General features: G+C 38.1%; 1 protein-coding gene across 2 annotated transcripts in view; it reads right to left on the bottom strand.

The window, feature by feature from the left end:
- Positions 1-6880: 6880 nt before the first annotated feature.
- Positions 6881-27481, bottom strand: part of TRHR (thyrotropin releasing hormone receptor) — a 302193-nt gene continuing 281592 nt past the window's right edge. For both annotated transcript variants that reach the window (XM_033411240.2, XM_004282941.3), the window contains one exon: positions 6881-7615. In XM_033411240.2, the coding sequence (XP_033267131.1) occupies positions 7208-7615 (408 nt within the window). In that variant the 3' untranslated portion in view covers positions 6881-7207. The remainder of the gene's footprint in view (positions 7616-27481) is intronic.

Here is a 27481-nt window from a genome sequence, read left to right as displayed (position 1 = left end):
CTTTCAGTTTGATGCTTTATTGCTCACAATACACATATTGGTACAGACAGTTTCCCGCAGCAGAGCACATGATACTGTACTTTCTTAAAGAAGAGTCCTTGTCCCACAAGGACACAGTGATTAATTCCCAAGTGATGAAATGAGTCAGCATACAACTTTCTAAAACTGATAGAAGGAAGCCAACGCATTCAGGAGCACATCAAAAGCAACATGCAAGTCCACGGTGTCACAAGTAATCTGAAACTAATCACTACTCGCTTTTCAATACAAAGTTAATCTTAAAGCTTAAGTTCATGAAAGGCCTAGGTCCCTGAGCTAGCTCTGATTTCTATGGTTAACATAATTGGATAAATCCAGGGTTGTTAAGGACCCCTGGATAATATACACAGGTATAAATACTTTAAAATATACGGTGATGATACGATATAGAAACAAAGATATACATGTATATGTATATATACACATATTTTCCACTTCAAAAATTAAGACTATAAGAGTACTTTTGGAATTATAATGCTTATAAGACAAATAGTGTACTATATTTTCTATACATAATAAATGAAATATTTAGAAAGTAAATATAGCTGACCTATATGCTTTTTAACTCTGTATTCCAGCGTATGGGTGAATATTTCCTCATCAAATATAAGCACAGGTAGGTTCTTGACTTCCTTTACTTTTTCTTTACTTGGAGTTTTATTGGTGGTGGCAAATTTGAAAGGACTAGCTGCCTTCCTTAATCTCTCATGAAATGGACATACTTTGGACCCGTATCCATAATGTCCAGAGCCTTGCTCTAATGTTTATTTGTACCTCCCTGACCTCACTCGTCTTATTTCTCCCACATGTATTGTCTTTTCTTTATCTAAATCAAACGTATCCTTGAAAGAAGTCCTGTGTTCTCGACAACGTTATCCTTAATGACTCCAGGCACCAAAGATGTCCCTTTACCTCTGAAGAGTTCAATTGTTTGTAGTCTGAAATCACACAATTTGGCTTCCAGTTATGCATTCTGTATTTCTTATGTTTCTGTGTTAATATGTTATCACGAGATTGTAATCTCCTTGAGGGCAGAGGCAATGCATTAGTCTTGAATTATTAAATTAGGATGTGGAAGTGCTACTGAAATTGTCAAGCACTACACATATGTAAGGGATTGTTCTGACCCTCATCTAGCACACTTAATGTAGTGCCTTTCACTGAGCTGGGAGAACTGTTTAGAAAAATAAAAACCACATAGAACTAGTTATCTTATTGTGTAGAAAGATTTAGAGGCAAATTGGACATTAGCAGAAAATTAAAAAATATATTAGCTTGCAATTCATTGATTTATTCATACATTTACCAGATACTTAGGGACATCATCCAAGTTTAGATAATTTGTGGAATACAAAGATGAAATAGACTTACTCTCAAGGAGTTTTTCATGTAGTTTGTTTATTAAGAATTATGATATTAAAGAGCCTTGAAGGTCTACATTGGGGGCTATGACTCAGTGGTTTTCAAGGTATGGTCAGAGGACTCCAGGGATCAAAATTACCTAGTAAGAATCTTGGGGCAACGTCAAATAAAGTGCATTTTAAGATAAGCTTCCAGGGCTTCCCTGGTGGCGCAGTGGTTGAGAGTTCACCTGCCGATGCAGGGGATGGGTTCGTGCCCTGGTCCGGGAGAGGCCACAACAGTGAGAGGCCCACGTACCGCAAAAGATAAGCTTCCGGATAATTCTTATGTATATTAAAGTGGGAGTAATTTATTATTCTTGGCTAAGGTGTAAACATTTAGTCTCCTTACTGGGGCATTTTGTGCCATTTCAGGAATACAGAAAATGTTCTTAATTGTCTTCTAAATTCAGACCTGTGGTTAAGTTCAATCTTATTCTACTGCCATGTTGTGTTTATTTTTCTGTTCTGGAAAGTCTCCATCTTTATCAATATCAGTTCATAACATTCTTGAGAAAGTTCATTCTCTCTTTCTTACAAGTCAGAGAACGACCATATGCACAAAAATTAAGTCCATTATTCTGTGAGGAATGAAATATTCACTTATGGGTGTTGCTTAGAGGCTCAATAAGTTGCAGGAACTCTAGCCAACTCCATTGTTTTTAATCCCATCCTTTTAACTTGTATAACATTCAAAATGCTTTTATTTCCATTATTTCAGTTGAGAGCCTGTAGTACGGACTTGACCCAGATGCTCCTCCACGAGGATATACAGGTGATCATTGTGTGGATTTGCTGTTTATTGGCCATAAAACTGTCTTTTGTTCTCTTGCAGGATCCAGATTTGACAGTTCGGACAATGTGCTGTCCCAGCTGAACTATTTCATCCAGCTTAATTTTTCCAGACGTAATCTCTAAAATATAAACCAATCACCTCATGTTGGATTTGCCATAAATGTACTTGGTGTAGAATAATGTAAACAAGCCTGACAACACTGTCTACAAACATTCTTGGCAATTCTTTTCACAGAGATGACTCGAATATTAAAATCAGAACCATATAGATTTAGTTTATATCAGCGTAGTCCATTTGGTTCTAACCGTCTCAGAAACAAAACTATTCCCCAGTGGGCACTCTCGTAAATGAGCTTTTCTGCTGAGTGACTTGAGATTACAGACTAAACATAAAAACAAAATATTACAGGGCTGTATCTGACCTTTCTCCCTCGTGTGATCAATGAAGTTAAAAATTAATCAATATTTCTAATTATAGTTCATAAAATAGAATCATAATACATGAACGATCTTAATTGCTTCTTTAAAACATTTCTGTTTCTAATTCATGTTCTGAATATTGCCAAAATGTTATATCTTGAGATGATATTATATTGATTTAGTTTTTCCTCATTGGATTGTGAAATCCTTAAGAATGGGGAGAGCCTTTTATTTTCTTAAATTTCTGCAATAGTTTTTCACATATGGAGTATTCTTTTATTGATTTCTCAGTGAAGCTCTGAAATGCCAGACTTCCACTTATCTGTGAGGGAAAAAACATTGAGCAGCCCAACTCTACACATGACTCCCCACCATGAAAATTGGTAGATAAACAGAAACTTTAGAAGCATCAGTTCTTCCACAATTTGAACATTTTATGAAACACACAAGTGTTCAGAGCAACTATATATATACATATATATACATATATATATATATATACATATATATATATATATACACACACACATACATATCACATATATTTGAGAGTACACTTAAGATAGTTCATGTCCAGGTTTAGTCTTGAATAAAGTCACATAAAACTGGCTGCTCTGAGGAAAACCATGTTTGCGGAGGGAGAAGAGTTTGATAGGGGAGGTGGGGAAGGAGAGAAAAATATATTTATTACTACAGAGTGCTGTAAGACTTCTTCATGTGTATTACTCTAAAAACTTACATTCGCTCAGCCAAATCTTGGTTTTGATGGTTATTTGCTGTGGACAACTACAGATAAACAGAAAACACATTGCTAGAGATGTCCATACTCTGCCTTTTCCAAGGAGAACAAGTGACTCCAAATATTTTAAATAAATGTCCTTTTAGCCTGGATGGACTGGTTGTCTGTGGCTGTTCCACCATTCACATCCAGTTCCCTTACTCCATGATCAAATAGTCCAACCCCTTTGTGAGCTGCTCTTGGGAGACATAAATAATGTTGCATATATTATTTATAGAATTCATAGAGCCATGGGTAAGCTATTTAAAATCTCCTTTTCCTCCCCAAAGTTAATCTTTTATCTCTTCTCTCATGTTTATAGATTTAACGTAGTTTGGAATGATGTAACTCTTATTCTTTAAGAGTAAGGCCATAACCATGTGGACTCAGCTTTACTATGACATACTGTCATTATTACTCCAACACATTCTTCTGAAAATGAAACAATTCAAGTATCTATTTAAGACTTAGTTACACTAACCTAAGTTTTATGGCTATAGTTTTCTTTGACTTAACTAGCTGTTTAGCACAAATCAGCCATGTGTTTGGGTATATTGTCAAGGTGTACTGTTCCGTGCATTTGGCCTGTTTAAGAGTGATTACAGAGTTTTCACTTTTCTCATTTCTCTTTAGCGTTTAGAATATTTGTGTTGGAGTGAAGCTCTAGAACTAAACTCATAATACTGATGGAGAAGTCTTAAGAGGAAATTTATGTCTGCTTGTTTTATTCATGATCTGTGCCCTTTACCTAATTACCTCAGGTCCAAGATCTAACCAAAGACACTCAGCAATTAATGAAACTGGAAGTAATAAAATAGCTCAAGGAATTTTATTAAGGGAGGCCTTAATAACATCACTCTGTCAGCAATTTTTAATCTATTTTTCATTTGATGGTTTGTTAACTTTTGATTATTTACGGCAATATTTTATGATTTAGTACAGTGTGATAAAGAATACCTTAAAAAGTTATATTTCTGCTGTGTAAACCCAAATATCTATTGGATATTGCATGGGAACATTTAATTTCATAATGGCATTTGCTTTAGAGTTGAAACGCTATGAACTGTGTTCTTTTGAATTTCCCACGTGGTCTAAAACTAACAGATTATTAGCAAATAACTTTTTAAACATTAAAACAAAAACTGAGCCCATATATTAAATTTCCAAAGGTGGGAAGAGTATATTGTGTTCTGTGTATAACATATAAAACTAATCATAATTTTTTTCAACATCTGATATTACCACTCTGCAAAGAATATTTTTTAAATTATTTAAGCCATCAGGTCACAAGAATTTTAATCAGCATGCTGGCTTATAAAAAGAAAAAAGAAAGACATTTCTTCATTTTCTTTCCCTAATATCTATACAGTTTAGGGAATTAATTCCTGATCCCTGGTCTTATCATAAGAAAATCACAGCTGTAGTGAGACTGTGATGAAGATAATGTTGATTAAGTACCTACCAGCATGCCTGAGACAGAGTAGATGCTCAATGATATCAGTTCTTTTCCATAATGAAAAAAATCTAATATATTCCAATCCCCATGGATAAGCAATTTACGCATCCATGTGTATGTACCTGTATGCACCTGCATACGTGCATGTGTGATTTGGGGTTGGGTCACTCTAGTGCTCTATCTATATGATCCCCAAATTAATATTTAATCCAGGATGAAAAGTCAGTTAAAATAGTTTTCTTAGTGTCGTGCATATAGACCTTTAGTGTATTTCCTGTAAGTGTTTGCTTGCATTTGTTTACTGAAACAGTGACAGGATAAGAATGTTTTCATGGAGTAGATGAGGGCAATTTTCACCAAAGCATGTTCGGGACTGAGGTTCTGGGTGGCAGAGTCTCCATGAAGCCGCATTTAAAAACTGAAGTCTGAAAAATAGAGTGATATATTCTTCGTAAAGAAGGTGTTTATGTGGGTAATTATCATTAGCAATTAGGTTTCAGGGAAAAATCCACAAGATAAGTATATACCCTGGAAAGGGAAAATGCCAGCCTATGGGGCACTTAGAAGTACACAGTACTTTTTGACCCAGTCATTAAAAGTCAGACACAGACCTACTAGAGAATGGACTTGAAGATATGGGGAGGGGGAAGGGTGAGCTGTGACAAAGCGAGAGAGAGATATGGACATATATACACTACCAAATGTAAGGTAGATAGCTAGTGGGAAGCAGCCGCATAGCACAGGGAGATCAGCTCCGTGCTTTGTGACCGCCTGGAGGGGTGGGATAGGGAGGGTAGGAGGGAGATGCAAGAGGGAGGAGATATGGGAACATATGTATATGTATAACTGATTCACTTTGTTATAAAGCAGAAACTAACACACCATTGTAAAGCAATTATACCCCAATAAAGATGTTAAAAAAAAAAAAGTCAGTTATTACTGAACCGACACCAAGGACGATTTTTACACTTGGCCAAATCTTAGTAGGTGAGTCGATTGAAAGGGATTAAAGTAGGACCTGACAGATTCACATTCACAACTCTCTAATAATCACTGGAATAGAAGAGCAGGCCTTAGTCATAACTATAAAGAGATATTAATAATGAGATGAAATTAGTTTTAGCTCTATTGGAAATAAAGCCAACAAAATTTTGCATTGCTTTGATTTAGAATCTGTAAACAAAATGTCACAAGCATTTGGAAAAAAAAAAAGAGAGAGAACCTACAAATGACAAGCAGGCAGGAAGGAAAGACACTTGCAGACAAGTTGAAATCCATAGGCTACAATGCTCAGTGGGGAGTCTTCAGCTGGAAGTGTAATAGTCGGCCTTTGGCTGACTTAGAATAGCAAGTAAGCTTTTGAGAATGTTTCAGACTTTTAGCTAGATTCAGCTAGAAGGATTTGCTTGACATGGCTCAGTAGTTTACAGGATTTTCTTCTCAAATGCTCAAATAGGATTTTCTTCCTTAAAAGTCTCAGAGGAAGAAGTAAAACCTTATTTTGAATACTTGGTCTTGTCTTGGCTACTTTTCAATATTAATTATATGTTAGTATGTATCTTCACAGTTATTCAATCTTGATATTTCTCCTGTCTCACCCATCATTCAGACGCCTTGCAGAGTACAGAGCTGGATCTAAATATCAAATCTACATGTCTTCTCAGTGAGTAATTTTGGCTATTTTGGGGTTTGGCTATTTACATTAAAGTTGAATGGTGACTCACCATCTACACTTTGTAAGATATAAAAATCAACTCAGAATTTTATAAGCATTATGACTTTTTTTTCATATGGTGAATATATTTGTCTGAAATCTCATTTTTACTCCTCCAATTTTTTTTCTATTTTCCCCTGTAGTTTCAAATATTCATGAAACTAGCACTGTACTTTATTAAAATGAAATGCTAAATGAAAACGTTAAAAATTTTCATGTTGCCAAATTACCACATGTATAAATAATTGGGGAGGGGTGAGAAAATATATTTGATAAAGTTATTTTGAATAAGGTAAACTGATGTCTAGATTTTATCTAAACTTCACAGCCCCAGAAAATAAAGTCTCAAATTAAATGGAAAATTTCCACCATTTGGGTCTTTCGCAGATCTGCTCAGTTTTTCTATGATATACATTTTCTTGATACGAGAAGGAAGCTGTGAATCATTCTAACGGGTTAAAGTGTCTTGGGGCGGCAGGTTAGAGCACTGGTGAGGACTTTATCTGCTCTGTCCTCACATACCAGTATTGGCTGTTTCCTCTCTTGGGTTGATAACTGCACAGATTCTCATTTTCTTTATCATCCATTTTCTTCTACTTCATGAATCAACTTTGGCTAATGGTTATTTCAGAAGCCAAGCAGGTGTCATCAAAAGACACTTTCGTGGCAGACAAGTAAGTGTCAGTGACAGTGATGTCATCAAGCTCTGTGCTGAAATGATCTGACTCCTTGATGACGCTGTAATTGAGGGCCACACTGTAGTTAGCCGGCTTCTCCACCGGCTTCTGCTTACAGTTGCAGAGCTTTCTGAAGGCTGCACGGAATTTCTGGGACATGAGATTGTAAATCACTGGGTTGATGGCACTGTTGAGATAAATGCAAATTCTGCAAAAGAGCAAGAACCAATTTTCTTGGAAAGGGCTGGAGAGAAATGAGTTGACAACCACAAGAGTTCTGTAGGGCATCCATAAAAGGGCAAACAGAATGACAACCACTGCCAGCATCTTGGTGACCTGTGGAGAAACAGAAATGCAAAGCAAACACAAATTAAAACAAAACAGAAACGAAACATGAAAATAAAACGACTCCGCCTCTGCCCTCCTCCAGCATTTAGTTCCCAAGATGTAGCCTGAGACAAGGACTTAAGTGTAGGCAGTTTACAGTATTTGGGAGATGAAACCAGGAAGCAGGATTAAAGGCATAGAAGAGAGTGTGAGAGAGGAGGAAAAGCCAAAATACGGTGTGTTATTGAGACAACTCCCACTGCGGGCAACTGTGGATCAAGTAATGCGTTTCGGGATCATCTGTCCAGAGACAGGGAAGCTGAGGCATTTATCTACTGGCTGCCATCTCCCCTTTGTTGAGAGATGCCTTAGGGGCTTTAAATGCACGGTACTTCCAAGTTTCACCTACCTGGAAACTCCTAGGGGCTTTAGACAGAACCTTGAGGCAGAGAGGAGGAGAGACAGTCAGGGGACATTGGATACCTGTAGTGCAGTGTTCTCAGCAAGCAGGAACCATCCACAATAGCCATGAAATCATGGCTGAAACCACAGTCTGTCTCAGAGGATGTGACCCAGGGCACCAAAAGTGTCTGCGGTGAACACTAGGACACCTAGGGTCTAATTCCATCTTTACTCACCTTTCCTTCGACAGCAACACTTTACATATTTTAAAATAAGTTTTTAGTATCTATAGTCTCTTACAGAGTTTGACAAATTTCAGCTTCCTCAGCCCAGACTTTCTACATGTTCTGAACTTGAAAACTACTGCAAATAGAAGGAACTGATACTTCCTCTTTCATCCTTCCCAACCTCTCAGCTGTTTTCCTAAAGCCCTCTCCACCAGCCTCTATCTTGTTCTGGCATTGAGAGAGATCCTGTTTTTACACAGGGCTTTTAAAAGTTCTTTAGTGTAGAAATAAGGATTCCACAGCTAGATACTCACTCTGTCATTAGTATCTACTATAAATTCAGCTCCTTGTACTTAATCCTGATAATAGAATCCATCTTGCTCTCCTGTGTTAGAATACCTTCCGTTCCCCTCCTAGCACTCCTTCTGATACTGGGGCTCTGTCCTACCCTTAACCATATCTTGTCCACCCCAGGAACTCCCCATGAATCCCACATCGTGGGGGTAATGCTACCCTCTTGCTGTTATTCTATAGTAACTGCCTTCTTCCGTGGCTCATATCATTTGCTGTAAGACTTCTCGCTTAGGGACACACATAGCCTTTATCGTTTTTTGAACCACTACTATCTTTTTTTGAACAACTCCTACAACTTCTTTGCAATGGCACCTATGAGCTATCTATCCACCTACTCTCAAGCTACTGTGTTTGCTCTTCTTCCAGGGCCATTTGATCACTTTCTTGAAGTCCTTCCTACCCTCTAAGGATGTGCCCCACGCCCTCCAGCTCTACCTCACTCACCATTCCCTGAGTGACCACCGTTCGTTGTCCTTCTGACTCACCGCATGTAGGATAATTACATTTTATATTTGGCTTACTGGGGTAGGGAAGTTGTTCAGTGGGAAGATATGATTTTCACATTGGTTCATATAATACCAAGTAAAACATTTCAGAGATTCTTGACGTCTTTCAGAGATAAAGAGGACCTATTCAGACAAGAGGTTAATGGAAGCCTGCTTTTTCAAAGCTGACTTTTAAGATTATGAGTAAATACTTTAATTGATCCTAGGAAACTAAAGGCTTAATTCAGTGATAAATAGTCTGAGCTTTGGAAGGAGCCATAGTAATTATCATCTTCATCGTCATCATCATCACTCACATCCCTGCCTGATGCCACTGCCTCGTACTCCAGGTTCTCTGATATCAGGTCACTGCTTCACACTTACCAACATCCTCTCACTCCTTGCCAAGGACTAAGCATCTTATATTTGAGCCCCTGGTTTGATTTACAATTGGATTGCTAGCATCACATTTGAGTCTTTATAATGGCCCATCATAAAGATATGTAAACATAATCTTATTTAATGCTTTTAATAACTCTGTGTGTAAGCTAGTATTGGTTCCTTTTTGCCTATGAAGAAATTGAGGTTTAGAGGATATATGTGATTTGTCTAAAGACACATGGCTAGTAAGTGACAGCCATGATTCGAGCTAAGTCTGCTTAAGCCAAAGCCCATGCTCTTTCCTTTATACTTTGCTCTCCCTGTGAAAGTCTTTTGCATTTTCATTAATGATATTTCTACCATGTTACTCCCACATGGTTGCCAAAAACATTTAATCTATTCTAAGTATAATTTCAACATACTTATTGCTGCTTAATTTCTGAACTTAAAGGTTGAATTTTATCTGTTTATTTTCCCCTACTATTTTCAGATGAAACACTGAATTCACATATAATATCTACCTACCTCTTTTTAATTAATGTAAGGGGGCAACTTTCATTGTCTCAAAGAAAAGCAATCTGTTTCTAGGTTAGTATCTCTGCCATGCGCTTCCACAGGCCCCCATGCATACATTGGCATCATTCCCCAAACTTTTTATTGCAATGAGTTATATTTGTCCACCTGTCCAATAGATGGTGAGCTTCTTCAGGACATGAGTAAAGTTTATTCATTTCTCTTTCCTCAGGTATTTAATACAGTATGTGACATAAGATAGCCCTCAATTAATGTTGAATAAATTCAGGCATGGAAAGAATTATTTCAAAATATGTAATCATGATCCTTTTCTGTTTTTTTTTTTCATTCAGTGAACATTTATTAAGCACTTGCCATATCCTAGGGACTTTTCTAGATGTTGGGGATTGAACAGTAAGGCTCTCTCCTCTTTTCATGTTGCTTATATCAATGCATTGTGAAGTCACTGACTTTATACATTAAAAATAAGCAGACTGTGATATGTGCCTTGTGATATATATGAGTCCAGGGTTCTGAGGAAGGATTAACTTACTCCACCTGCAGAGAAGGGGAGGCTTCATGAACCTGGTTCCCTTGGAGCTGACCCCTATTCACTCCATACTCCATCCTGGAGGAGACACCATTCCTCGAGTATTCCTTTTCTGGGTTTTTAATACTCCAACATATTGTTAGAGGATTTTTGCAAACACTTAATTTTTTAATATTAAAAATCCCTTTTAAATAGAGATTGGTTAATTAGTAAAATGAGTCCTTAATATACTTCAGCTTTTTGTTTGAAATATACATTTTTTAAATGTTAAGGAGATGTTAAAATAAAACAAATGCAGTGATGTTTCTAAGACTGTCCCAGAGGAACATATGTCTCCAGTGGGATAATAGAGAATACATTCAATCTCACTCATAATTATTTTTAGTTAATTCCAAATATCTTTGATTGAGCTTAATCACTTTCTAAAATGTTCCCAAGTTTTTGGTGTAGCCATAGCTTGGATTTTAATAGTTCTTAATACAGGAGCAAATACCTAGAAAGGAAATGTCCTAGAGATTGTCTTCCATACCCAATTAATTTCACTGTTGGTTGCTGAAGTTTTATTTCTGTTGTGGTTCCAAATAAGTGACAAAAATGCAAATTTGAAAATATCGTTGGGCCATTGTTTTTAGGCATTGACATTTTTACTGGGGAAGTGCACGGGATACACAATGAGTTGAAAGATTGCTTATTTACAGACGCCTCTGCCCCAGGACCTAAAGGTCTTTGAGAAACAGCATGAAACAATCTTCAGGGGAAAATGATCTTACCATATATATATATATATATATATATATATATCCATATATTTTTGATCGGGAAGGAATTAATTTACTCATTTACTCTAGGAGATTCATTGGCATTCCTACTGTGTACCAGTCAATGTCCTGGCTGTTGAGGATTCGAGAGTGACCCAGAGACACATTGCCAATAGCTTCATGTATCTTATAATCTGATACAATGTGACAAATGCTAAGACAGGGGAAAGTTTTGGTTCTATGAGAGCCCCCGATCTGGACTTGAGGTTGAGGATTGGTGAGTGAGGATTCGGTCTCAGTGGTAGTTAAGCCGAAGTCTGAAGGTAAGGAGAGGCAGGACAAGTGTTACTGCAGAGACTGGGTGTGTGTGACAGTCTGGAGGCATGAGATAGTGGGGCATAGCATGAAGACCAGAAGTAATTCAGTGTGCAAGTTCTAACTGCAGACCATGGAAAGAAGTGGAGCGATCTCTTTTCTCTAGGAACCTTGTGGAAATCATAACAAAATCCATCATTTTCTGTGGGGTGCTTGGCATTCCTTCTGCTAGGACAGAAGGGGAGATGCAGCTGCCAAAGGGGATGTAGAGTGTTGAGTCCTAAAAGGGTCAGCTCCATGCAGCTAAAAAGTCAATGAAGAAGTAGGCAGCCATTTTTGCAGAGTATATTGAGGGCAAGGAAAAGAGGTCATAAAAATCAGTTGATTAAAACATAGTGTTCAGCTGGAGAAACTGCTTACAGGGATGGCTGAGAAGAGCAGGGTGGGAACAGGAGGATCTAAGGTGGGCAGGCCCCGTCCTTGGCCACCATGGTGAAGTGTTCGTGAGTATCAGCTGGAAACTTTAGAATCAAGCCCTACTATATATATTTTACTCTTTATGATATTTAATTATGTGGAATAAGTGCCATATAGTTCTCACAAGAGAGTTTAATTCAGTCCTCAAAACATCATTTTGTAATCTATAAAATCTCTAGATAAAGACCCTATTCAAGGATTTCTTTTCTTCCTTTAAAGTTTTCTTTAAAAAAGACATGAACTGGGTAGAAGTCTATCTGACTGTTAAGGTTGAGATTACACTTCCCTGAGTGGACACAAGCTCAGCTTTGCATATGTGTGCTGTCGGTAAAAAACCAGAGGCGAACTAGCTTCTCTATTCTAGGCTGCTGAGGAACCTCGTTTTACTAACTACTATCTCTAGTACTAGTACTACGACTTTTACTACAAGTTCTAAAACTATTAGCTAACGTTTGTATATAACCTTTAAAAAGATAGTGTTAGATTTATAGAAAAGTTGCAAAGTTAATACAGCGAGTTTCCAAATACCCTACACCAAAGTCTCCCTATCACTAAGACCTTACGCTAGTATGGTTCATTTCTTTGTCACAATTAATGACTATTCTTACACAGAATTAGTTAACTCCATACTTTATTCAGATTTCATTTGTTTTTCTCTAGTGCCCTTTTTCTGTTCCAGGATCCTATCCAGGATACCACATTATATTTAGTCATTACATCGTCTCAGGTTCCTCTGGGTTGTGACAGTTTCTCTAACTTTCCTTATGTTTGATGGTCTTGATAGTTTTGAGGAGAACTGGTTAGGCATTTTATAGAATGTCTTTCAACTTGAGTTTGGATGATGTTTTCCTCATGGTTACAATGAAGTTATGGACTTTTTGGAGGAAGGCCACAGAGGTGAACTGCCATTTTCAACACAACATATCAGGGGCGCAGGATATCAACTTGACTTATGACTAATGATGTTAACCTTGTACATTGCTTTATTGAGATATAATTTACATATAATTAAGTTCACCCACTTAAAGTGTTCAATTCAGGTGTTTTTAGTATATCCACAGAGCTGTGCAACCATTACCACAATCTAATTTTAGGACATTTTCATCATCCTGAATAGAAACCCTATACCCATGAGCAGTCACTGTTCACCTTCCCCAGCCCTAGGTAACCACTAATGTACTTTATGTTTCCATAGATTTGCCTATCTGAATATCTCATATAATTGGGATCATGCAGTCTTTTGTGTATGACTAGTGTCTTTCACTTAGTGTAATGTTCTTAACGTTCATCCATGTCGTGGCTTATATCAGTACTTCATTTCTTTTAATTGCTGAATAACATTCCATCCTATGTATATACCACATTTTATTTATCCACTCATTTGGGTGGTTTCCACTTTTTGCCTATAATGATTAATACTGTTATGAACATTGGTGTACAAGTTTTTGTGTGCATGTATGTTTTTATTTTTCTTGGGTCTATAAGTAAGAGTGGAATTGCCAGGTTGCATATTGCTTTTTAAGTTACAAAGTATTCAAGAATATTAAACATTTAATATTTGATGTAATTCTGAAATAATTCTGATAATTATTACAATGATGCCTAGTAAAAAGTACTAACTGATTTTACAGATCAAGGCTCGAGAAAGATAAAGAGTAAAACACAAAACTAAAATAGTTGGGACAACCCTCTTAGGCTACTCTTGTAACTTGGAGAACAACTACAAGACAGAATAGCATGAATAAGAGGAAATGAGTAGTTTTGGAGAAAAGCATTATTTATTTATACAAATAAAAACTTTAATTTATCAGGCAAGCCTGTTTAGAGTGGGTTCAAGAGAAGATGGGGAAAGTGGATAGTGATTATAAACATATCTTTTGAGTTTTTCTGGGAAAAGCAGTAGAAAAGCAGAAGGGCTGCCAGAGGGGGATGAAGAGTCTATTTTTCTAAAGATGAGAGACATCACAGCATGTTTGTTTGCTTAGGGAACAATCCCCATAGACAGGGGAAATCCTATGATCCAGGAGAAAGAGAAAGAAGACAATTGGAAGAACTATGTTCTTGAATAGGGAACAGAGTCCAGTGCCCAAGTGGTGTGGTTGGCCTCTTCTCAAGTGTAGACACAAAATTACTTTTTCAATATCTGCTTTTCTTTTCTTTTCTTTTTTTGTTCTTAGCCACACTTGATCTAAGCAATCAAGATAATCTGGGAGAAAATGCCACTTTCTTGTCAATACCCTGAATCCTGAATGGGGTCCTGATAGCAGTTAATTGTTTAATTCCTTGGAATTAACAAAGTACTTTCATTGTCCTTAAACCATCTTCTGTTCATGTCCCAGTGAGATCTGTAGGACAGGTGTTATTATTCCCATCTCATTGATGAATGGAAACAGCTCAGAGAAGCAGAGAAATAAGGTCATACAGCTCACATATAAATAACAAAGCTAGTTATTAAACTAAGGTCTGTCAACTCTAAGTCTAGTTTTCTTTCTAGATAATTATAAAAATCAACATATATGGGAAGCTGAAGCCTTCAAATTTGCTGTAACATATATGCAATGGAATATTACTCAGTCATGAAAAAGAATGAAATAATGCCATTTGCAGCCACATGGATGGACCTAGATATTGTCATACTGAGTGAAGTAAGTCAGACACAGAAAGACAAATATATGATATCACTTATATGTGGAATCTAAAAAAATGGAACAAATGAAATTATTTATAAAACAGAAATAGAGTCATAGATGTAAAAAACAAACAAACATGGTTACTGGGGGGATGTGGGGGGGAGGGATAAATTGGGAGCTTGGGATTGACATATACACACTACTATATATAAAATAGATAATTAATAAGGACCTACTGTATAGCACAGTGAACTCAGTACTCGGTAATGACCTATATGGGAAAAGAATGTAAAAAAGAGTGGATATAAGTATATGTATAATTGATTCACTTTGCTGTACAGCAGAAAATAACACAACATTGTGAATCAACTATACTCCAATAAAAAAATGTTTTTGAAGTATTTGGAAAGGATAACATTATCGGCAGGAATCATTGGTAGCCCTGGAATCACATATGATTTTTTGCCCCAAATCGGAGTGTTACATTTAGAAAGTACTGATTAGGTAGAAGAAAATTGTCGTATCAAGGCAAATAGGAATCCTTCATACCAATTTCCTAGGGAAAAAACAAACAAAATTTAAAATGTGAAAGTAATAAAATAGAATAAAAAATAAAATGGAATAAAAAAATAAAATGGAAACTTCTTTTTTGGGTTACAGCTCAGTTAATAGTATGCCATTTATGAGGATCTGCTTACATAGAACCTGAGGACATTTTGATTAATTATCAGAGATTGGTTTATTAGTCTGCCTAGGAGGTCATGGAGAATGGTTGATACCTCAGTACTCTGGGAAATTTAGTTGGAATTCTTGTACTGATTCAGAAAAAAAAATTGAGTTTTGATTCTATGTATGATTCAGAAAAAACCCTGTGCCTGTTCATGGGTCCTGCTATTATCTGGACATTCTCCCCTGGGGGATAAATGCTGTGGCATAGTCCTTCTGTGTGTTAGTGAGGGACAAAGTGCAGTGGGCATAGAAGGAGCTGGAATTGGTGTCCAGCATCTTGGTTTCACAATCCACCGCTGAGTTCTGAGGAGATTGGGCAGGTCACATGACTTATGTCTGAACCTCATATTCCGAGCCAGTAAATACACAATCTGGATTCCTCTCAAAAGTCTCTCCAGTTTGAACATTCTGAGAAAATCGAACTTATATGTTATTAATAGTAACACAATATTCAGACATGTTTGTGATCTTTTTCACATAATGGGATTTTGTTATTTGGGGATTATAAGACCAGGCAAAGGGAAATAACACCGGGAACATATGTATCCCTCAAGATGCTGATGAACTATAGGAAGAGATTCAGTTCCCAATCACAGTGATTGTTGGTAATCATCTTAATTGCTGCATTCAGAGAGGTGATGAAGTTTCTTGAAGTGTTGAAGACATTACTAGAATTTATATTAATTTCCTGTGGCTATCTAAGAACACAGTGCATCTCTAGACCCAGGACCCTGGTTTCCAGACCAACTATTATTTCTTTTTTAAAGTTCATGATAGGGCTTCCCTGGTGGCACAGTGGTCAAGAATCCGCCTGCCAATGCGGCGGACACGGTTCGAGCCCTGGTCCGGGAAGATCCCACATGCCGCAGAGCAACTAAGCCCGAGCGCCACAACTACTGAGCCTGTGCTTAGAGCCCACGAGCCACAATTACTGAGCCCACATGCCACAACTACTGAAGCCTGCGTGCCTAGAGCCCGTGCTCTGCAACAAGAGAAGCCACCACAATGAGAAGCCCACACACTGCAACGAAGAGTAGCCCCTGCTTGCTGCAATTAGAGAAAGCCCGCATGCAGCAATGAAGACCCAATGCAGCCAAAAATAAAATAAAATAAAAAAAAATAAAGTTCATTATAACTGAAATATTGTTGAAGACATGGAGTTATAGAAAGATATAGAGGTATCACTTTGAGAAGAAAGCAAATAATTAAATCCTTTTTTAGGGGTACTGTCAATTTAAAAACTGAATTTATAGAAGATTTAAAAAGAATAGCCAGACAAAAATTACTTAATAAAATGTACCAAGGCCCATGCAAACCTTTGGCTGTCATTTAGGGGCAGAATATCTAAATTTCAGGGCAATCTGAAAAAGCTTTCTTAGAACTAAAAAGGCAAAGCCATATTACAGGAAGTGACAACCACGTCAGTAAATGTACTCAAAGAATATTTACCACTTTTTTTTGCGCAGGCCCAGTGGCCACAGCTCACGGGCCCAGCCGCTCCGCGGCATGTGGGATCCTCCCGGACTGGGGCACGAACCCGTTTCCTCTGCATCGGCAGGCGGACTCTTACCACTTTTATGAGTGATCATCAAGAGCATCTTAGGCTAACTTCAGTTTGTAAAGAGGCTCTTTATCAATATTGGATCCCACATTCTATAATGCTAAAGCTCTGTTTTTGGCTTCATGAACAAAGTAAATGAACAACTAACTTTTGTAGGATTGCATAACAGGTTGGGAGAAGGCCTTTGTATGCATGCCTGTGATATAATAAGTGTTCAATTAACAGCTGAATTATTATTGAGTAAATACTTATTTTTTGCAAATGTTAAAATGTAATTGTGGAGGTCTGTGTGGGTGCAGGGCTCTTTAAATTAGCGAAATGCTCTAGTTCTTGCACTTCTGACTGGAATGTCCCCATTTTCAGAAGTGTACATCCTTCTGGACACAGTTTGTTGGTTAATGGATATAAAAGTTAGCCTTTAATCTTCTAATGCCACTTTTTGAAGGGTGACAATACATTCTGTGGTTGGAGACTATCCACGTTCTCCTGCATTGCTGCATATTAGCAAAGTGTTCTGTTACCGGGAATATTTTGCTCTCAGATGGCCTATGATCAATGTGATCGATGTCCTCTTGCATTTTGTTACATCAGTTGAGCCAACTGAAGGAAAAACTTGACTAGACAATTATATAAATCTGAATTTAGCCAAGCTTCTACACTGATTGGGGTGCTCTGGAATTTTCCACTTTCAGCTTGTTCTGCTTTGTTCTGACTTAGTATCTGCACAGGCAGTTTAAAAAAGACAGTTATAATCAATGTGGGGTGCTTCATATCCTGGTGTGAGATCATTGACGGGATTTAAAAATTAATGATGGGGCCAGAAAAGGCCTTGGAATCAACTCAAAGTCAGTTAAAGTATAATAAAAGTGAATAAAGGCTGAGTGGTGACCCATGGTGGAGAGATTGTGGACTGTCATATCCTGTGTTGTGGATTACTTATAGATTTCTTCACAAGAAGCCACACAGGGATGCTAATGCATGGGTTCTTGACTCCACCTGTCAAGTACTATATCTAAATGTTATTCAGAATAGCCATTCTGGCAAGAATTCTGAAGTGTTTTCTGGGCTCTGCTCTGATTAAAAAAGTCCATAAAAATGTTAGCAGAGGTTCACAGTAGAGAAACTGTGGTTGTATTTGGTGATGCTGAGGAAGGAGAAGTAGTGATTAAGTGAAAAAAATGGTGATACAAGATTTTTCAAGTATAAATTTGTAAGTGTGGTATATCTAGTGAAATTGAAAAAAATTTTTTTCACAATTCTAGGGGTGTTGAGGAAGGTGGACTTGTCCAGCAGAGCTGTTTCTTGAGTGAGACGATGTGGGGACAGAAACCTGGACTCTGTGTCTCAGGGGGGCTTCGTGTGCCAGTAGAGCCACAAGTGGCCACTGCTGTTGGTAAGATACAAGAGCACAGATGAGAGCTGAAGTAACAGGGTGGCATACTTCTGTGCAGAAGACGATGTGACCCTTCTGTTGTGACACGTCCAGGTCTCCAGAATAATCGCTGAGCGTCACCGAAAACACCAAGTGTGAGTCACTTCTTGTGGGAAACGGGCAGAGCTCTGCACCCAACTCTGATGTGGGAGGAACCCTCAAAGCTTGTACTTTCTTTCAAGAGCAAAGACAGGCAGAGGCACAGACACATGAAGCGTTAGAAAAAGTGATGGAATGTTGAGCTGTCCCCGTTAGTAGAGCTAGGGTTCAGGGTAAAATTACACCAACACCTCTCAGGGTAAGAGAGACCCTGAGTGGCCGTCCGTAAGCCTCACTTTCTGAGAATCTCTGAGAATCTGTGTCAGATGGGGACTGTGCAGTATTTCTTAACATGTTTCAATCTAGAATGAAGAAAACTGGATGAAAATGAAAGGTATTCCAATCTAGCAATGGGAATTGGTAGATGAAGGAGAGAAAGAGAATTAAGATTTATGAAATACTTACTATGTACCAGACAATGTGCTTGGCATTTTCTTCATGATAGCCCTACTTTATCTGCATTTTACAAAGGGTAAGACTGATGCTGAGAAATGTCATACGTTAAGGAATAAAGTCACAGTTTAAAAACACGTATAAACATGTATATTTGACTCCAAAGTCTCCTTATCCTCCTTACTATAATACCTTGAATTTGGGGAAGAAATACTTTTTTCCTGAAGTTTGCAAAACCAATAAGAAAAAAAAAACCCCATAAAACGTGCTGCTTAAAGGTTGGAATTGATGAAGGCTGTACATGCAGGGGAACAGGGAGGATGAAAAACTAATTCTTAAGGGAACCTTCCTACACTGTTGGTAGGATTGTAAATTGGTGAAGCCATTATGGAAAACAGTACGGAGCTTCCTCAAAAAAATAAAAATAGAGTTACCATATGATCCAGCAATCCCAGAAAAGACGAAAACTCTAATTCCAAAAGATACATGCACCCCACTGATCGTAGCAGCGCTATTTACAATAGCCAAGACATGGAAGCAACCTAAATGTCCAATGACAGATGATTGGATAAAGAAGATGTGCTATATATACACAATGGAATACTAATCAGCCATAAAAAAGGATGAAATAATGCCATTTGCAGGAACATGGATGGACCTAGAGATTATCATACTAAGTGAAGTAAGCCAGACAGAGAAAGACAAACACCATGTGTATCACTTACATGTGGAATCTAAAATATGATACAAATGAACTTATTGACAAAACAGAAATAGACTCACAGACATAAAAAGCAAATTTTATGGTTACCAAAGGGGGAAGGGGTGGGGAGGGATAAATGAGGAGTTTGGGATTAGCAGATACAAACTACTATATATAACATAGATAAACAACAAGGTTCTACTGTATAGCACAGGGAACTATATTCAATATCTTGTAATAAACCATAATGGAATAGAATATGAAAAAGAATATATATATATTTATCAGAATCACTTTCTGTACACCAGAACTAACACAACATTGTAAATTACTTCAATTTTTACTCCAATTAAAAAAAAGGGCCGAGATGATGTTAAAAAAAAAAAGAAAGCCTCATTCTTAGTTCAACACAGTGTTTATGTCTCAGCACCTAACAAAGATATTCCCATTCATACTGCAATACTAAGTCCGGACAGAACATATTTTTGGAATGTTTCTGATTTCAAGTTCTTCTGCTAAGAGTAGAAAGTAGCTGTGTGCTAGGTAACATGTGCAGCTGGACTTGAGGATTAGATGCAAAACTTGCTGCAACGCTAGCAACTACTGTAGGGTGGAGGTTTCGGTACTGGTTACAGAGACTGATTATTGTGCATGATGAAAGGCTGGCTTCCTTCCTGTGGCTTGGATGTTTTCTTGTTCACAGGAGGAGAATATTTGGAAACATGCTGGGAAGGGAAAAACTCAGCTGGCATACCTGGGATTCAAATTATAATAACATCTCAATTTAGAAAATGAAATGTCTGTCTGAATTCTTTCATAAGCCACGCTGGAACAATGCTGCCGTGGGTTGAATGTCCTATTTAGTCTTTTCTGAGTGTTCACTCTTCCAGGTAAATTATTGGAGAATGGCTAAGCATGTGGAAAAGCTTGTCTTAATAAGTCTTCCTTTGGTTTCCTTACCTTTGTACCTAGGGTATGTTTAGTTCCTTTGATCATTTTTCTCATTGGAATGAGACCTTAGAAGTTCTGAATGAGGCATCTTGGCTGGCTCTGAGCTGGGAATCCGGTTACTGGCTATCACACATCTATGAAGATACTGATCCTTTCTGAGGGAGCTATTTCCCAATCTCATCTCTCCCTTGTGCTTCTCTGGCCTCTTACGGGAGACACTGTAGACTGTAATACAGACAAGTGATCCCTCAGCTGCTCACCCACCAGGGGATGGGAAATCAATGAGAATATTTTAAGATGTAGAATATGAATGATGGAGGGGAAGGGAGGTAATCTCTAAATAGCAGTAAAGCTCTCAGGGCTGCCAAACTTTTAGTGGGCATTTAGTTGTCTTGCTTCTAAAGGTCTTGGACAAAGTCCCTTATCATGGGGCTGAGAGCACTTGGGAGGCAGCCAACTCCTTCTCTACCTGTGTCTGTCCCTGGAGAGACAGCCCGTACCATGCTTGGGTCCATCTGGAGTTACAGAGCTAATTTTCTAGCTGTCCCAAAAGAACCCACAGAGACAGCCAAAAATGGGGGAGATACGTTTCTTTCCTTCAGCAAGCCATAAATTCAGCGTTTTCACTGAATTTAACTTTCTGATGTGTTAAACATGGGTCTTAGAAGATCTGGTTTGAAATTTTAGTTTCACTAGTCATTACCATTCAAAGCTTTCTGGAGCCTTGGTGTCTGCATTTAATATAGGAAAATATATGTTTGAAGATTAATTGCGAGGAGGACATGAAAACAATACTCTCTAAAAATAGAGAGTAGTGGGTATAAACCCTTCTCTAAGTTCCTTTCATCTCTTCCTGTTTATTTTTTCTGTACTAATAATCACATTCTGAAGAGATCCTGTTGCTTCATTTGGTTCTTTGTTTATAGTCTCTTTTTTGTCCTTAGAATGATGAGGCCTCCTTGAGGATCCCTGTTCTACCTTACGTGCAAGGAACAACGTGAAGGTCTGGTACCGAGTAGGTGCAATAAATGTTCAGGAAAGAAATGAATGTACAAATGAAGAAACAATTCACTAACGCTATTCTAAGTTTTGCTCCCTCCATGGAATTCCACGTGGTTGTTTGATACTTCCAGCCCTAATTGCAAATGTCATTCTTATTTTGGGTCTGTTTTCTTTCCTGGTACGTAAGATCTTGATGGTGGGAATAACGTGTAGTGCACATTTTTATCTCTAGCCCCTGAGGCAAGGTTTGCTATCAAAAAATGCTTGAAGTTAAAAATTGAAATCAGTGTGTAAAGATTCAGTGTCCAGAAGGGTCATGATAGATCAGACTGAAATTATGTTGAAGAAAAATTTCTGGGGAATAGTCTGTAGAAATAAAGAATTGTTGGATATATTGTTATGAAGAACTTATGAAATGTAAAGAGCTAAAGAGATGCTAACTCAATATGATTTATGCTGAGTTCATTTCCCATTATTAGATGTTGACTGTACTCTGTTAATATATACCAAAGCTTGCCTCCAAAAGATACAAATCTCACTTTACAGCCATTCTTGTTCTGTTCTTATCTGCTGCTGTCAAATTTAGTCATCTGTGGCTTCTCTGTCACTCATGAAACTGTAGAAAACTATTTTTCTAGATATCACTCTGCATCTTAAATTTGTATTTTTAGAGCCTATTGAAATCAAGGATCCTCCCATGTAACAGGCAAAGCATTTTCTTTAGGAGATACAGAGTCAAGTGAAGGCAGGAGATATACTAGCTGCTAACTTAGCCTGCCTGTGATAAGCTTGAAATTTTCTGTTTTGAGTAATTTTGTGGAATTCAAACATATTTATTTAATATGTACTTATCATTTGTTTTTGAACACTTGTCATTTACCAGTGCCTGTACTAAGTATATAATATTTTTACAAACTCTTTTTTTTTTTTTTTTTTGTGGTACGCGGGCCTCTCACCGTTGTGGCCTCTCCCATTGCGGAGCACAGGCTCTGGACGCGCAGGCTCAGCGGCCATGGCTCACAGGCCCAGCTGCTCCGCGGCATGTGGGATCTTCCCGGGCCGGGGCACAAACCCGTGTCCCCTGCATCGGCAGGCGGACTCTCAACCACTGCGCCACCAGGGAAGCCCTACAAGCTCTTAAATAGGAATAGTTCAGAGGTCAGCAATCTTTTACTATAAAGGGTGAGATAGTAAATATTTTAGCTTTTTTGGGCCATATAGTCTTTGTCTCAACTACTTAACCTGGCTATTGTAATGCAAAAGCAGCCATAAACAGCACATAAATGACCAGGCATGGTTCTGTTCCATTAAAACTTTATTCAGAAAAACAAGCAGTTGAACAGGATTTGGCCCATGACTGTAGTTTGCCAACCAACTGAAGAGTTGAACTCTTTAAAAAAAACAACAAATGGCATATAATGTATTTCAAACTATTGTTGTATTTTATGACTAATTTTTTTCAAGTTCTTCATTTGATTATCAACAGAGCTTATGAGAAACATAAACCAAATAATGCTGGCTTTTAGCTCCTGAACCAAAGTTTTGATTTAAAATTTGATTTCTCTTATGACAGAGTCATGGTTAGCATTACCTCTCTAAAAAACATCACCTAAAAAATGTAATGTTAACTCTGTACTTTCAATAATCCTGGGAGCTACTTTTCTAGAAGATATGGTGCACTCTCACGGGTGATTAAGTCAGGAGTGTTGCAGAAACCAGTATAGGAGCCAGTTGGAGAAGGTGCATTTACATGTGGATTGGTAGTTGGTCCTCCTGTCCCTAAGCAAGCCAGGCCTTTGGTTTTTATATCAAACCCTCCTAATTTACTAATGTCAAAGACTCTTCTTTTCCAACAGTCACTCTGTGTTGGTATCCCGGTCCCACCACTTACCAATTGTTAGACTTGGGCGCTACTGAAACTACTTCTGAGGCTCAGTTTTCTCTTCAGGGAAATGGTGAAAGGAATGTTACCTACCTCCCAGGGTTTTTGTGTGGAAACACGAGATGATGTAGATCAAGTGCTTATGCTAGGTCTTGGGACATAGCAAATGCTAGAACGGCGAAAGGTATTTTTGAAACTAATAATAGAAAACACTCATTACTTGCTATGCATCAAGTGCTGTTCTAAGGGCTTCATTTACACATTAGCTCATTTAATCTCTACAATAGTATCGCGAGGAAGGTACTATCATCTCCATTTTACAAATGAGGGAACCCATATACCACTTACAAGGGGTAAAACTGGGATTTGATCCAGGCAGTGTGTCCCCATCTGCTCTTTAACCACTCCGGCTGCCATCGAAAAAACGGAATTCTCTTATCCTGTCGCTAAAAAGGCAACTGTCTCTTCTTTCCCAGTTGAGAAGGGAAGATAGAGGTTGTCAGACTTTCTCTTACAAAAATGAAGAGGCCTGACACTGTATTTGGGTAAAGGAACATTTGTCACAAACCTCTCTCAATCACTGACCCACCTAGAGGTCCCTATTCCCACCGTTGGGAAATACTTCAGTTCTGAATTAGAACGTAAAATTCATTTTCTTTTAGAATAAGTGCTATACAAGTTTATGAAATATAATTAAATAGTATCACTAATGCTATACTTCCTGTGCATAAAAGCCAAATGACTAATGTTAAGCCAGCCTGTTTTAACATTTCATCAATGGGAAAAACCCTGTTGTTTCAGGCATTGATTTATAAATGACATTTACTAATGCCTGCATATAGAATCAAAATAACACTGCACTCTGCAAATGGGCTATTTATTTGATATCTCTGACTGTCCTATTTAAAAGCATACCCCTCCTATTTCAAGTTTTCATATCCTTATTATCTGCTTAATTTTTCTCTAAAATCTGATACCCTATGTGTGTTTGTTTATATATTATGTGTATTTATTCCCTGATTCCCACCTCCCACTCCCCCTTTAGAATGTAAGGTCTATGGGACAGGGATTTTTGTCTTATTTTTTCATCTCTGTTTCTCAAGGTCTAAACAGTGCCTGGATCATTCAAGCAGGTGTTCAACACATTTTGTGGAATGAATGAATCAATTTAACTGTCACATATACAAGAAGTTCCCCTTTTCTTAGGCAGATAGGCCCACTCTGTACCTAATCTCTGAGGTACTAGTACCGTGGACAGGTATGTGAGCAAGTAGAGTGTAGCGTTGCTATTAGAGGGCTTAGATCAGATGTTAGGATTAAACTCTTTCCCCTCCTATTTTTGACTGGGGGCCCTGAGCTTAATGTTGCTAAACCTCAGACCGCTCACCTATAAAACTGAGATGAGAAAATAATGTCTATGTCAGAGGCACAAATGAGATGAGATGTGAAAATCCCTGAGAAACATGCCTGGCTCAATGTAGCAAAAGCTCAATAATATTACCTATCAAAAAGGTTAATAAACAACTGACACCTAGGCAAGTGGGACAGACTACTTGCTTGGTTACATTGGTGGGAGGAAGACAAGGCAAGTGGCCTGGGGCATGATTTTAACTGAAGAATCTAAGGTAGCATATTTAAACAGTGACTCTCCACCTGGGGTGGGGAGGCTTTGAGGAGGGTTGTAAGAATCTCTTGGAAGTTTTAGCATTTTCCGGTAAGCGGCCTGAGGTGACCGCTAAAAATGGTTCACTATTCATTTGACCGAGAAAACCCCACAAAATCATGCGAGTCAAGAGGTTCAAATCTTTGTGCTCACTTTAAGAACACTCATGAAACTGCCCAGGCCATTAAGGGTATGCATATCCATGAACGGTTTTGTGAATTTTATCCTTGCTGATCACCATGCTTCAAGTTGTCTTCATGACAAATTATTGGTGTTTTTGAAAGAATAGTTTATATTCCTCCATGTTACTAAATAACTTGACTCTACCCTTAATATTGGGATTGTACTGAGTCAGTTTAGTTGAGGCAGGAAGATGGCCTTATTGAATAAGTAGAATTCTAGTTATAATATCTTTACTCTGTAACTCTTTAAAAGATAGCAGCAGCATCTGAAGGTGGGTTTACATTTGCATCAGTTTGCAAAAATTATTGTGCCTTCCTTAAATGCTACCAAGAGTTTCATAATGCTCATTAAAAATTATTTGAGAAAATGCATACCATCATAGTCTAGAAGTTTCTGTCTTTTGGCTGAGTTTAATAGGACCATGAGTTTTCTTTTGGTGCCTCAGTTTTCATGATTTAAAAAAAAAAGTTCCAGAGTGCATGGATAATTTTCTATTTTAAAGCATGTTTAGAAGGGGACAAGAAGCCTGGTATGATTTAATAACCTCTTTTGATTAATTATTCTGAGGAAATAGGTGGAGTTGGGGAGCAGCCAGCAACAGAAGCTGTTATTCACGAGCTTAAGAGCCACCGTGAATAACAGCAGTTTCCCACCTGTCTGAATTTTGGGTCTGCACTGGATTTCGAGTGGCTGGCACAGACTTCTTGAGATGGGAGAGCTCCCCTGAGGAATAAAGAGATATTCTGCGAGATGCTGAAGTGTGAAGAGTAGCACTGATAGAAGAAAGTGTTACTATGTGGAGCCTCTCTGGCTTTTCCCTTTAGCATCTCAAGAGTCTTGGTGAGGCACGGGAAGCTGGTATGCTTTGCATTTGGACAAGAAGGGTCAAGCACCCTTGATCGTGTGGATCCCTATTTATTAAGGGTGTCTGCACCTCATGATACCCTCTTTCTCTGAGATAGAGTCAAGAGCAAAGTTAAAGTAAAGGACTGTGTGCAAAATGGAGTGTGTTGCTTTTGTCCCAAGGCTAATTGCTTTTACGTGTGTTTCCAAAATCCTCTAAAGTGGACAAATATCATATATCACTTATATGTGGAATCTTAAAAAAAAAAGGGTACAAATGAACTTATTTACAAAACAGAAGTAGAGTCACATATGTAGAAAACCAACTTACAGTTACCAGGGAATAAGGGGGGGGTGAGGGATAAATTGGGAGACTGGGATTGACATATACATACTACTATATATAAAATAGATAACTAGTAAGAACCTGCTGTATAGCACAGGGAACTCTACTCAGTACTCTGTAATGACCTATATGGGAAAAGAATCAAAAAAAGAAGAGTGGATATATGTATATGTATAACTGATTCATTTTGTTGTACACCTGAAACTAACACAACATTGTGAATCAACTATACTTCAATAAAAATTAAAAAAAATAAAGTGGAAAGAGCCAAGATGTTTGAGGGGAAGGAAAAACAGACTGAACACTAGGCATGTCAGCTGAGGATGCTGATAAAGGAGAGATCTGGCTCTAGGTGGTGAGGAAGGAGTTACTGCCCATGAGCTGGTCCTATTCACGATATTTTTTGAGCAAGGGGTTTATCCAGGCACCTGGCTCCTCTCCATTTGGAGGCAGGGCTCCCCATGGCAATTTTGGCAAATGTAGAAATCCCTGCCCTGTGGCAATGCATCACATCTGATGTGATCTGGCCCTTTGTCCTAAGATCCTTGCCTCAATGAAGGGGAATGAAGTGCTAAATGTGAAATTGTACCCATTGTGGATGTGTCACTTGCAACAGAAAAGGAAACAACCTTGAGGACAATGAAATGGCTCATCTAAATAGGGCACCACGCATAAAGACCTCTGATTGTCCGAACAAAGTGATGGATTTTCCTAATTTGCTGGAGAAGATGTTTACTGGAATAAGTCCCAGAGGAGGTCCACTGCAAGTACTCAGACGTCACTAAGAAATTAGATCGCCTGTAATTTACTACTGCTCCAGTTCATTTTTTCTAAACAGGAATGCGACTGAACACTGTTACCATTCTACCTGTCATCTACTTTTCCCATTTCCCACAACGAACTGCCACGTCCCCTCCCTCTGCCATTGCCCTTTCGTTCTCAATCAATATTGTCCATCTTATCACTGAGAAAATAGAGACCAGCTTGTGAGAACTC

This window comes from Orcinus orca, chromosome 17 (assembly GCF_937001465.1).
Source record: "Orcinus orca chromosome 17, mOrcOrc1.1, whole genome shotgun sequence".
NCBI lineage: Eukaryota > Metazoa > Chordata > Mammalia > Artiodactyla > Delphinidae > Orcinus > Orcinus orca.
This window is presented reverse-complemented; position numbering and strand designations above follow the sequence as displayed.